The 13,120-nt window shown below is 43.9% G+C and overlaps 1 protein-coding gene across 3 annotated transcripts in view; it reads right to left on the bottom strand.

Annotated features, from left to right (window-relative positions):
- The window catches only part of LOC311516072 (uncharacterized protein), a 109,188-nt gene that overhangs the window by 38,186 nt on the left and 57,882 nt on the right, over positions 1 to 13,120 (bottom strand). For all 3 annotated transcript variants that reach the window (XM_084619715.1, XM_084619717.1, XM_084619716.1), the window contains exons 14-17: positions 8,285 to 8,404; positions 7,538 to 7,754; positions 6,996 to 7,129; positions 4,477 to 4,677 (exon numbers count right to left, since the gene is read on the bottom strand). In XM_084619715.1, the coding sequence (XP_084475841.1) occupies positions 4,477 to 4,677; positions 6,996 to 7,129; positions 7,538 to 7,754; positions 8,285 to 8,404 (672 nt within the window). The remainder of the gene's footprint in view (positions 1 to 4,476; positions 4,678 to 6,995; positions 7,130 to 7,537; positions 7,755 to 8,284; positions 8,405 to 13,120) is intronic.

The following is a 13,120-nucleotide window of genomic DNA, read 5'->3' as shown; positions in this document are numbered from 1 at the left end:
GTGTTTATGTGACCGTTGTTTATTAGCACTGTAGTGTCCAGGAAGTGGATCTCTTGTGTGGACTGGACCAGGCTGAGGTTGATGGTGGGATGTAAATTGTTGAAATCATGGTGGAATTCCTCAAGGGCTTCTTTTCCATGGGTCCAGATGATGAAGATGTCATCAATATAGCGCGAGTAGGGGCTTTAGGGGACGAGAGCTGAGGAAGCGTTGTTCTAAATCAGCCATAAAAATGTTGGCATACTGTGGGGCCATGCGGGTACCCATAGCAGTGCCGCTGACCATGCGGGTACCCATAGCAGTGCCGCTGCTATGCAGGAAATGGCCCAACTTGATTATCATGCACATTGTGTAGAGAGTTGTCACTTTGGATGGGCTATCACCAGCAGGAGAGTGAATTTGTGTGTGGGGGGTGAAGGGTGAGAAAACCTGGATTTGTGCTGGAAATGGCCCAACCTGATGATCACTTTAGATAAGCTATTACCAGCAGGACAGTGGGGTGGGAGGAGGTATTGTTTCATATTCTCTGTGTGTATATAAAGTCTGCTGCAGTTTCCACGGTATGCATCCGATGAAGTGAGCTGTAGCTCACGAAAGCTCATGCTCAAATAAATTGGTTAGTCTCTAAGGTGCCACAAGTACTCCTTTTCTTTTTACAAATGGCTGTGTAGATTTACTAGTGGTTGTGCAGCATTTTTAAAATGCACGATGCTGTTTAACTGGGAGAGGTGAAGCAAACAGTGACAGTAAATGAAACACATCTTAGCACAATTAGTCATTCACTGAGCTACAGCAGCCAACATCTTCTCTATTACCCACAAAACCCTTACATGACTAAAGTCTACACCATCTACCCAGAGCAATGCACATTTTTGCTAACAACCCTTGGAATTTTCTTCATTTCAATGGAATGGGGGTGCCAGGGTGCCATACCTTTCCTTCCATAAGGTATTTACTAAGAACATAAAAATGGCCAGACTGGGTCAGACCAAAGGTCCATCTGGCCCAGTATCCTGCCTTCCAACAGTGACCAATACTAGGTGCCTCAGAGGGAATGAACACAGCAGGTAATCATCAAGTGTTCCATCCCATCACCCATTCCCAGCTTCTGGCAAATGGAGACTAGGGACACCATCCCTGCCCATCCTGGCTAAAGCCAACGATGAACCTATCCAACATGAATTTATCTAGTCCTTTTTTGCACCCTGTTATAGTCTTAGCCTTCACAACATCCTTTGGCAAGGAGTTCCACAGGTTGACTGTGTTGTGTGAAGAAATACTTCCTTTTGTTTTAAACCTGCTGCCTATTAATTTCACTGGATGACCCTTAGTTCTTATGTTATGAGAAGTAAACAACACTTCCTTATTTACTTTCTCCACACGAGTCATGACCTCTATCATATCCCCCCTCAGTCGTCTTTTTTCCATGCTGGAAAGTCCCAGTCTTATTAATCTCTCCTCATATGGAAGCTGTTCCGTACCCCTCATCATTTTTGTTGCCCTTTTCTGAACCTTTTTTCAATTCCAATATATCTTTTTTAAGATGGGGCGAGCCCATCTGCATGCAGTATTCAAGATGTGGGAGTACCATGGGTTTATATAAAGGCAATAGGATATTTTCTGTCTTATTATCTATCCCTTTCTTGATGATTCCCGACATTCTGTTCGTTTTTTGACTGCCGCTGCACACTGAGTGGATGTTTTCAGAGAACTATCCACAGTGACTCTGAGATCTCTCTCTTGAGTGGTAACAGCTAATTTAGACCCCATCATTTTATATGTATAGTTGGGATTATGTTTTCCAATGTGCATTACTTTGCATTTATCAACACTGAATTTCATCTGCCCTTTTTTTGCCCAGTCACCCAGTTTTTCACAGTTTGCTTTGGACTTAACTATCTTGAGTAGTTTTGTATCATCTGCAAATTTTGCCACCTCACTGTTTACCCTTTTCCAGATCATTTATGAATATGTAGAACAGCACTGGCCCCAGTATAGACCCTTGTGGGACACCACTATTTACCTCTCTCCATTCTGAAAACTGACCATTTATTCCTACTCTATGTTTCCTGTCTTTTAACCAGTTACCAATCCACGAGAGGACCTTCCCTCTTATTCCATGACTGCTTACTTTGCTTATGAGCTTTTGGTGAGAGACCTTGCCAAAGGCTTTCTGAAAATCTAAGTACATTATATCCACTGGATCCCCCTTGTCCACATGCCTGCTGACCCCATCAAATAATTCTAGTAGATTGGGGAGGCATGATTTCCCTTTACAAAAATCATGCAGACTTTTCCCCAACAAATCACGTTCATCTATGCGTCTGATAATTCTGTTCTTTAGTATAGTTTCAACCAGTTTGCCTGGTACTGAAGTTAGGCTTACCGGCCTGTAACTGCTGGGATCACCTCTGGAGCCTTTTTAAAAAACTGACATCACATTAGCTACCCTCCAGTCATCTGGTACAGAAGCGGATTAAAATGATAGGTTACATACCACAGTTAGTAGTTCTGCAATTTCACATTTGAGTTCCTTCAGAACTCTTGGGTGAATACCTGGTGACTTATTACTGTTTAGTTTATCAATTTATTCCAAAACCTCCCCTATGACACCTCAATCTGGGACAGTTCCTCAGATTTGTTACCTAAAAAGAATGGCTCAGGTTTGGGAACCTCCCTCACATCCTCAGCTGCAAAGACTGATGCACAGAATTCATTTAATTTTTCCGCAATGGCTTTATCAGCCTTGAGTTCCCCTTTAGCATCTCAATCATCCAATGGCCCCACTGGTTGTTAGCAGGCTTCCTGCTTCTGATGTAGTTAAAAATTTTTTTTGCTATTACTTTTTGAGTCTTTGGCTAGCTATATTTCAAATTCTTTTTCTATTTTTACACTTCAGTTTATGCTCCTTTCTATTTTCCTCAATAGGATTTAGCTTACATGTTTTAAAGGATGCCTTTTTGCCACTTACTGCTTCTTTTACTTTGTGGTTTAACTGCAGTTGCACTTTTTTGGTTCTCTTACTATGTTTTTTAATTTGGGGTATACATTTAAGTTGAGCCTCTATTATGGTGTCTTTAAAAAGTTTCCATGCAGCTTGCAAGGATTTCATTTTTTGCGCTGCACCTTTTAATTTCTGTGTAATTAGCTTCCTCATTTTTGTATAACTCCCCTTTCTGAAATTAAATGCTACAGTGTTGGGCTGATGCGGTGTTTCCCCCACCACAGGGATGTTAATTATATTATGGTCACTATTACCAAGTGATTCAGCTATAATCACCTCTTGGACTTGATCCTGTGCTCCACTGAGGACTAAATCAAGAATGGACTCTTCTCTTGTGGGTTCTAGGACTAGCTGCTCCAAGAAGCAGTCATTTAAAGTGTCAAGAGACTCTCTGCATCCCATCCAGAGATGACATGTATCCAGTCAATATGTGAATAGTTGAAATCCCCCATTATTATTATGGAGTTTTTTATTTTTATAGCACCTCTAATCTCCCTGAGCATTTCATAGTCACTATCACCATCCCGGTCAGGTGGTCGGTAATATCTCCCTACTGCTACGTTCTTATTATTCAAGCATGGAATTACTATCCAAAGAGATTCTATGGTACAGTTTGGTTCATTTAAGATTTTTTTCTTCATTTGATTCTACGCTTTCTTTCACATATAGTGCCACTCCCCCACCTGAACGAACCTATTCTGTCCTTCTGATATATTTTGTACCCTGGTATTACTGTGTCCCATTGATTATCCTCGTTCCACCAAGTTATGCCTATTATATCAATACCCTCATTTAATACGAGGCACTCTAGTTCACCCATCTTATTATTTATAGACTTCTACCATTTGTATACAAGCACTTAAAAACTGTCACTGTTTAGCTCTCTGCCATTACATGATGTAATTGAATGAGACTTTCATTTGACTGTTTCTCATCAGATCCTACTCATATTTTATCTTCCATCCTCTCCTCTTTACAAGGATATAGAGAATACCCATTAATAGATCCTCCCCTAAGGGATGTCTCTGTCTGAACCACATGCTCCTCCGCACCTGTCGGTTTGCCCCCCAGCTCTTAGTTTAAAAACTGCTCTACGACCTTCTTAATTTTAAGTGCCAGCAATCTGGTTCCATTTTGGTTTAGGTGGAGCTCATCCATTCCGATGTATAGATTCTTTCCTTAAAACTACCACCACTAATATCCCACCCCAGTTACATAGCATTTTTAGAGTGATGCAAAAAAACACTAGATAGTCCTCATCACACCGCTCCAACATAGATCAGCATTAGCATCATTTTATATTTGGCTTTGTACAGAACACAGTACATGGAGAGCAGAGGGGTACAATAATGTAAGTGCAGAAGGAAAGAGCAGTGAAAGGCAGCACTAAGCTTGAGAGGCAGGCAGGATGGCAAGGGTGTTGACAGTGACAGCATAGGAGAGGGTTTGGCAAACAGAAGCACGTATCTTACAGGTAAACCCCAACTTCTGACTTTGTCTTCACACAGCTCCTCTGCCCTTCTGGCTCCTTTCTTTAGGCTGGCGAGAATGAGGACAGAAAAATAGTACTTGATGTCATGGAGGCTGTCTTCCACGGCCTCCTGAAAGAGCGTGGGTAGTCTTGACAGGCACTCCTGCACGATTTCTTGAACCTGGGCCCGGTGAGAATTGTCCTGAAAGGCAAACAGAGAAGATCCTAACAGGGCAATGCAATGTAAAAAGCTCTCAGTGCAACAGGCACATGAGGCCATCTACATCCCTGCTGAGCTCTGCCAGTTGCTTCAGAAACATCCAGAGGCCTGCATACAATGCGAGCAATCAACGTGGGCCGCCTGCTACATTGCTTCAGGTCACTAGATGTTGGCTAAACAGCACCTAGAAGAATTAAAGAACACAACTGAGAGCTAACTTCGTACAGAACCCACAGCTCTGCTGGTCTACTAGATCCACATCCAGAGACAAGTTGGATGCTGTAATATCTTTTACTGGACCAACTTTTCTCAGTGAGTGAGACAAGCTTCTTAGCTATGCAGAGCTCTTCTTCAGGTATCTGTGTAAGCTCAAAAGCTGGTCTCTCTCACTAACAGAAGCTGGTCCAACAAAACATATTACCGCACCCACCTTGTCTCAAATATCCTGGGACCGACGCAGCAACAACGCTGCATACAGACCTATATCCAATAAGTCTACACATCTCTCCAGTGGAAGATCCTGTGACCATCAAAGCATGCACACACCACAGATATGTGGGCACCCTGCATTACATTCAAAGGCAGCATAACACAGGGCAGCAGCAGCAAGATGCCATGAGCCAAAGAGCTATAGCTACTTAGCCACCCACATCTTTAACAAAGAGGTACAGCCTACAGAAACTACAGGTCCCATCCGGAACCCTAACCCTAACCCAAGCATTCAGGCCACACCTCATATGCTAGGAACTGGAGTCTTCTGGCCACAACTCCATATGAAAAACAATAAAGTGGGCACAGGCTGCACTTCAGAATGTTTGGAGCTGGATATGACGCAGAGAATGCCATTTGGCATCCCTTGGTTTAGTGACATGATTAAATACCTTTGCCTTCCTCACTCTGCTACAAAGTGAACCTATGGGACCCATCCAACAAGTATGCTTCACAGGCCAGTACTGGACCAAGAACAATGGCATACAGTAGTACCTCAGAGTTACGAACACCAGAGTTACAAACTGACCAGTCAACACCTCATTTGGAATTGGAAGTACGCAATCAGGCAGCAGCAGCAGAGAGCTCACCCCGCAAAAAGCAAGTACAGTACTGTGTTAAATTACTAAAAATAAATAAATAAAAGAAAACAGCATTTTTCTTCTGCATAGTCAAGTTTCAAAGCTGTGTTAAGTCAATGTTCAGTTGTAAACTGTTGAAAGAACCATAACATTTTGTTCAGAGTTACGAACATTTCAGAGTTACAAACAACCTCCATTTCCGAAGTGTTCATAATTCTGAGGTTCTATTGTAGTTACAATTTTCTCTCATGTATGAGTTTGTCTTTGGTTCAAACTAATGACTGCCCATTGTCTGCCATCATTGCTGTCACAGAGGAGTTCCATTTGGGTTATGTACTAGAAGTCAGTCAACGTGAAATGCATTAAACAAGTAAAATACAAAGATTAATTTTAAAAGAGAGAAACTCAGGGCTTGTGCTGCAAACAGAGAGAAGACAGTCTCTTCGGTTCCCTAAATACGTATATTAAGCAGGAGTCTACTAGGCCATACTGTTCATTTTGCTGGCCGCCATTCCAGCATTTCTTCTTCATCTTGAGTAGGACCCAGGACAATAGCACTAACAGCCAGCAACATGTATCATGCAATAAACCTAGAGTCCATGCAAGTCACTGCAATATGTCTATTCCAGCGGTTCTCAAACTGTGGGTCAGGACACCAAACTGGATCACGACCCCATTTTAATGGAGTTACCTGGGATGGCGTTAGACTTGCTGGGGCCCAGGGCTGAAGCCGGAAGCTCTACCACCCGGGGCTGAAGTCATAGCCCCAGGGCTTCAGCCCTGCATGGCAGGGCTCAGGTTACAGGCCCCCTGCCTGAGGCTGAAGCCCTTAGGTTTCGGCTTTGGTCCCCCCGCCCAGGGCGATGGGGCTCGGGCTTTGGTTTTGGCCCCAGACAGTGAGGCTCAGGCTCCAGCTAGTCTAACGCCATCCCTGGCGACTCCATTAAAACCAGGTACTGACCCAGTTTGGGGTCCCGATCCACAGTTTGAGAACCACTGGAATAGACATATTGTCTGGGATTGTGGAACTCAGGCAAGCTCAGGCTTCGGTCTCCACTCCTGGGGTTGTGTAGTAATTTTTGTTGTCAGAAGGGGGTTGCGGTGCAATGAAGTTTGAGAACCACTGGTCTATTCCGTATTTTGCATTTGCAAATACTTATCAGTTTTGAGGAAACTTAATAGTTGCTCAACCCAAATAAAAGTAAGTTAAAAACATTAGTGTATGCTTACCTCTGCTCTCTGATTGGTCAGATAATTGACCACTTGACTTATGACACGAGCCACATTTCTGATCACCTTCTCTGTTGCCACCATGCTATGCTGCAAGGCAGTTTGAATGGCAAACTTCTTCAGAGCCGGTATTTCTGAACAAAGAGACAAGAGAACATGACCATTCCCCTGCATGGACCCTCTTCCTCAGAAATTATTTAGCACTCAGAAGCCTCAGTCATAATCGGGACCCCATTGTGCCAGGCTCTGTACAAACACCTAGTAAACAGACAAAATATGAAAAGGAAGACTCGGGGAAGAGGACTAGGAAAACAGTGATCGGGAAACATTTTGTTGCAAGAACTGGACGTAGAGATATTTTTAAAGAAGAAGATATAAAACAAAAGTGATATCTGTAATGCCCATTGGCCATGTACCTGGGAGAACACTCAAACCGACCTCAAAGTTACAGGGGGCAGATCATTGTATTAGTGAGCAATCAAGACAACAGATCACTAACTCAGCAGCATGATACTTGAGCTCAAGTTAGCAGGTGTTAATACCTGTATCCTCCTCATTGTGGAAGACTTGCGGCTGCCCATCTCGGAGCAGTTTTCCATGCAATTTTAGATATTCTGTAGAGCTGACTGTGAAAACCAGAAGTTTCCCATGCTGGGATTCAACTTCACCAGGGTCACTTGTGTCTGAAGTAGTTAACTCTTCATCCTCAGTCTCCTCTTCTTCCTCATCTTCATCATATGCTGCTTTCCTTCTCATTTCCTGCAACAAAGAACAGCCTCCATTTCACCTCTACTCAAAGCAGACTTGTTGATCAGCTGCAGAGGCTTTAGCTAAAATCTAGTTTAGACACTAGAATGAGTATTTCTTGTCTTTATAAGAGATATGTGCTAGTTCTACCATGAGCTGCATTTGGTCCGGTTCTCTGGCCTGTGTTATTCAGAAAGTCATAATGGCAATCTATGGATGAACATACAACTCGTCTCCCGAAATTAGCCAAACAAGAACACAGAGGCGCTCTCTGCTAGATAATGTGCTTCTCATTAAAAAGGTGCCCTAACCATTCATTAGTAGTACACATAGAAACATCAGTGATTCAGATAAAAGGAGTGGTAGCACCAAAAACATATGGATTCCCTTTAACTTTTCTGTGAAAGTTGACGACATTTCAGATTTCAGTTATGGTTCACTGCATCCACTCACTACTTTAGAGCAGCGAAATCCAGATGGTGGCCCGGAAGAGCTGTCTCCCCTTCTGCAGAGATAGAGGTGGTGTTCCCATGGATTCCTACCTGAAGGCCGTTGTTGAAATCCACCCAAATCCGCTGTTTGGAAAATCTGTTTCGGGACTGAACGCAGATCAGACTAATGTCACGAAGCTTCATATCTTTCTCTCTCTGCAATTTACTAATCTAAGTAAAGAAGAAAGGGGAGAAACGAGGTTATATCCAGAACAGGTGACATCATTTAAAAAAAAAAAAAACACAAAATTTCAACTGCAACCAAAAGCTGAAGCTGCATGTGACCTGCACAGAGAGGTTGTTGTTTTATTGGGGTGTCACTGCTGTTCAGGGTGAGGAATGACAAGGTTGCCCAAGGAAGTAACTTAAAGGAACAGGAAGTTACGTTACTTGCTGGTAACTGGAGGTTCTTCAAGATGTGTGGTCCCTATCTGTATTCTACTGTGGATTACGCATGTGCACCATGCGCCTGGAACTGGAGAATTTGAAAGTAGTGTCCACTGATCCATGCATGCCTCCTGGATCACCTTGTCTCTCCAACCAAGGGGATAAAGGACAATGTGGACCGACTGCCTCTCCAGTTCCTTCTCCATCATGAATCGGAGGAGATCCAAAGGAGAGCAGACAGTTGAATAGGGACCACACAATAGGGACTACACATCTCAAAGAACCTCCAGTTACAGGTAAGTAAACTCCTGTTCTTAGAGTGATGGTCCCTATTGTATTCCAGTGTGGGTTATTAACAAGCAGTACTTAAGTAGGAGGAGAGTGTGAGGATGTTGATGGTAGGGCTGAGCAAAGGACTGCTGTCCCAAAGGAGGCATCAGCAGAGGAGTCCTGGACTAGGACAGTGTGTCTCGTAAAGGTGTGAACAGAGTCCCACATGGCTGGATTACAGATATCAAGGAAGAGTACATCCTGAAGAGATGCCATACTCGCAGCTTGTGCTCTTGTGGAATGAGCTCTTCCCCCATGTGGGAGAGAGGCTCGATATTTGGTAACAGTAGAAAGCAGCCAGAGATCCATTTGGAGATCCTCTGAGTCGAGATCGCTTGTCCCATTAGTCTTTCTGTTAGAGCGATGAATAGTCTTGGGGACTTCCTGATTGGTCGTGTTCTGTGTAGAACAAAGGCTAAGGCCTGCCAGACATCTGTCCCTCTGAGGAAGTGTGCGGTTTAGGGAAGAGCACAGGTAAGTGGATTGAATGGTCCAAGTGAAATTCCAAGACAACCCTGGGAGTGAATTTGGGGTGTAAACATAACAAAACCTTATCTTTATGGAATGCAATGTAAGGAGGATCTGCCATCATCACTCCAAGTTCGCCAACCTTTCTGGCTAAGGTGATATGGTCTCAAGTTGCAGTGGGGGAGGTCTAGGTTGGATATTAGGAAAAACTATTTCACTAGGAGGGTGGTGAAGCACTGGAATGGGTTACCTTGGGAGGTGGTGGAATCTTCATCCTTAAGAGGTTTTTAAGGCCTGGCTTGACAGCCCTGGCTGGGATGATTTAGTTGGGGCTGGTCCTGCTTTGAGCAGGGGGTTGGACTAGATGACCTCCTGAGGTCCCTTCCAACCCTAATCTTCTATGATTCTATGATAGCTACAAGGAATGCGACTTTCATGGAGAGAAGAGACATGGAGCAGGAAGCTAGAGGTTCAAAGAGTGATCGTGTAAGTGCTGAGAGAACAAGGTTCAAGTCCCACTCAAGGGTAGGCTTGTGAATAGTCAGAAAGGTTCCAAGTAGGCCTTTCCAAAATCTGGTGATTAATGGATGAGCAAAGACCAAGTAACCCTGAGAAGGAGGACAGAATGCACTAATCACTGCCAGGTGGGCTCTCAAGGAGCTGATGGATAGACCTGATGTCTTTAGAGAAAAGGTATCGTCTAAAATGAGAGAGATATCTGATGTGCCCAAGAAGAAAAATATCTCCACTTAGCCAGGATGAATCATCCAGTGGAATCCTCCCTACCATTAGAAAGTACGTCTCATATGGCTGCAGAACATGCATGTTTCAAGAACAACGTCCATCCAAAAATCAAGCCTTGAGATGAAGAAAATGCAGATTGGTGTGCTTGGTCTTGCCATTCTGCTAAGTCAGGAGAACGTTGGGAGGATGATTGGTATTCAGAATGACATGTGCAGAAGATTCGGAAACCAAAACTGTCTAGACCAGTAGGGAGTGATCAGGATAACCTGTGCCCTGTCCTGCCGAATTTTGGAGGGTGAGAACGGTTTTTTGGGATTTACACCCAGGGAAGACTCATAGAATCACAGGATTGAAAGGGACCTCGAAAGGTCATCTAGTCCAGTCCCCTGCACTCATGGCAGGACTAAGTATTATCTAGACCTCCCTGATAGGGGTTTGTCTAACCTGCGCTTAAAAATCCCCAATGATGGAGATTCCACAATCTCCCTGGGCAATTTATTCCAGGGCTTAACCAACCTGACAGTTAGGAAGTTTTCCTAATGTCCAACCTAACGCCCCCTTGCTGCAATTTAAGCCCATTGCTTCTTGTCCTAGCCTCACAGGTTAAGGAAAACAATTTTTCTCCCTCCCCCTTGTAACAGCCTTTTATGTACTTGAAAACTATGTCATGTCCCCCTCAGTCTCTCTTCTCCAGCCTAAAGAATCCCCATTTTTTCAATCTTTCCTCATAGGTCATGTTTTCTAGACCTTTCATCATTTTTGTTGCTCTTCTCTGGACTTTCTCCAGTCTGTCCACATCTTTCCTGATATATGGCGCCCAGAACTGGACACAATACTCTAAGTTGAGGCCTAATCAGCACAGAGTAGAGTGGAAGAATTACTTCTCATGTCTTGCTTACAACACTCCTGCTAATACATCCCAGGATGATGATTGCTCTTTTTGCTATTGTGTTAAACTGACTCATATTTAGCTTGTGATCCACTATGACCCCGAGATCCCTTTCTGCGGTACTCCTTCCTAGGCAGTCATTGCCCATTTTGTATGCATGCTACTGATCGTTCCTTCCTAATTGGAGTACTTTGCATTTGTCCTTATTGAATTTCATCCTATTTACTTCAGACCATTTCTCCAGTTTGTTCAGATTGTTTTGAATTTTAATCCTATCTTCCAAAGCACTTGCAACCCCTCCTAGCTTGGTATCGTCCGCAAACTTTATAAGTGTACTCTCTATGCCATTATCTAAATCATCAATGAAAAATTTTGAATAGAACTGGACCCAGAACTCATCCCTATGGGACCCTACTTGATATGCCCTTCCAGCTTGACTGTGAACCACTGATGATTACTCTCTGGGGACAGTTTTCCAACCAGTTATGCACTCACCTTATAGTAGCTTCATCTACATTGTATTTCCCTAGTTTGTTTATGAGAAGGTCATACAAGACAGTATCAAAAGCCTCACTAAAGTCAAGATACACTACATCTACCACTTTCCCCCTATCCACAAGGCTTTTTACCCGTGTCAAAGAGAGCTATTAGGTTGAAGAGGAAGTGTAGAATCATTAGAGTTGATGCATGGGCCTTCTGGCATGACTTATGAACAAGGAGCCAGTTGTCGAGGTAGGGAAAGACAAGGAGACCAAGGAGTCTGGCGTGAGCTCTCACTACCGTGAAGACTATGCTAAAACGGAGCACTCTGTAACGAAAATGGCCAGGGCCCATCATGAATGTGAGGATGATCTGTGAACAAGATGAATATCTACATGAAAGTAGATGTCCTTCATATCAAGAGCTGTAAACCACGTGTCCTTTTTTGGGGATGGTATTACAGAGGCCAGTGAGACCATACAAAACTTGAGTTTACGGACAAAGTGGTTGAGGTGGTGGAGGTTGAGAACTGGTCTCCATATGCCCTTCTTTTGGGATATAAAAAAATAAGTCAAGTAAAAGCCGTTTCTTTGGTATCTATGGGGGACATGTTCTATCACTCCTCGCTCTAATAGGTAGCCCACCTCTTGCTTGAGAATAGTTTTGGGAGAGTAGTCCCTAAAGGAGGTAGGAGAAGGGCGTTGTGGAGGAGGTAGGAAAGCAGACTCAATCACAGAGCCAGCGCGGATGACATTCAGCACCCACTGGTCTGGTACTACATTCTAAGGGTTGAGAGCGTGCCAGACAATCTACAAAAGGCATGTGAAGGTCCGACAATGTTTGGCCTAGTGGTTCACAGCTCTCAAGGTCCCTTCAAAAATTGTGCCTCGCTGCCGGTTGAGATTGGAAGGCCAACCCTGTTGCAGAAGGTGCAGGAAAGTGAGTTCTTTGAACATTCCGCCTTTTGCATGGTGCTCCATAGGGCATCTGATGGGGAAAACCTGTTGAGCCACATAGAATCACAGAATATCAGGGTTGGAAGGGACCTCAGGAGGTCATCTAGTCCAACCCCCCGCTCAAAGCAGGACCAATCCCTAATTTTTGCCCCAGATCCCTAAATGGCCCCCTCAAGGATTGAACTCACAACCTTTGGGTTTAGTAGGCCAATGCTCAAACCACTGAGCTATCCCTCCCCGCACGTCTAGGTCTAGATGATTATTGATGGAGCTTTCTCTTGGGAGGTGTATATGTCGCCAGAGAGTGGAGGATAGCCCTAGAGTCCTTCAAACTACGGAGGAATTCATCCATCTTCTGACTGAGTAATTGTGGTTCATCGAAGGGGATTTCCTCCACAGTATTCTGGACCTCTCAAGGGAACTTTGACACATGGAGCCATGATTCTCTGCACATGACAATGGTAGTAGCCATGGCTCTAGAGGGTATGTCAGTGGCATCGACTCTGTACTGGAGGGCAGCCTTGACTATTAGTTTGACTTAGTCTATCGATGCCTGGAAACAAACACTGTCCTGTTGTGGAAGGCTGTCGGTGAACTCCGTAAACTTAGAGTAGTTCAAGAAGTCGCACTCGA

This window comes from Lepidochelys olivacea (assembly GCF_965140295.1).
Source record: "Lepidochelys olivacea isolate rLepOli2 genome assembly, chromosome: 2".
In the NCBI taxonomy this organism is placed as follows: Eukaryota; Metazoa; Chordata; order Testudines; family Cheloniidae; genus Lepidochelys; species Lepidochelys olivacea.
The sequence above is the reverse complement of the archived record's forward strand: the minus strand, read 5'-3'. Positions and strand labels throughout refer to the sequence as shown.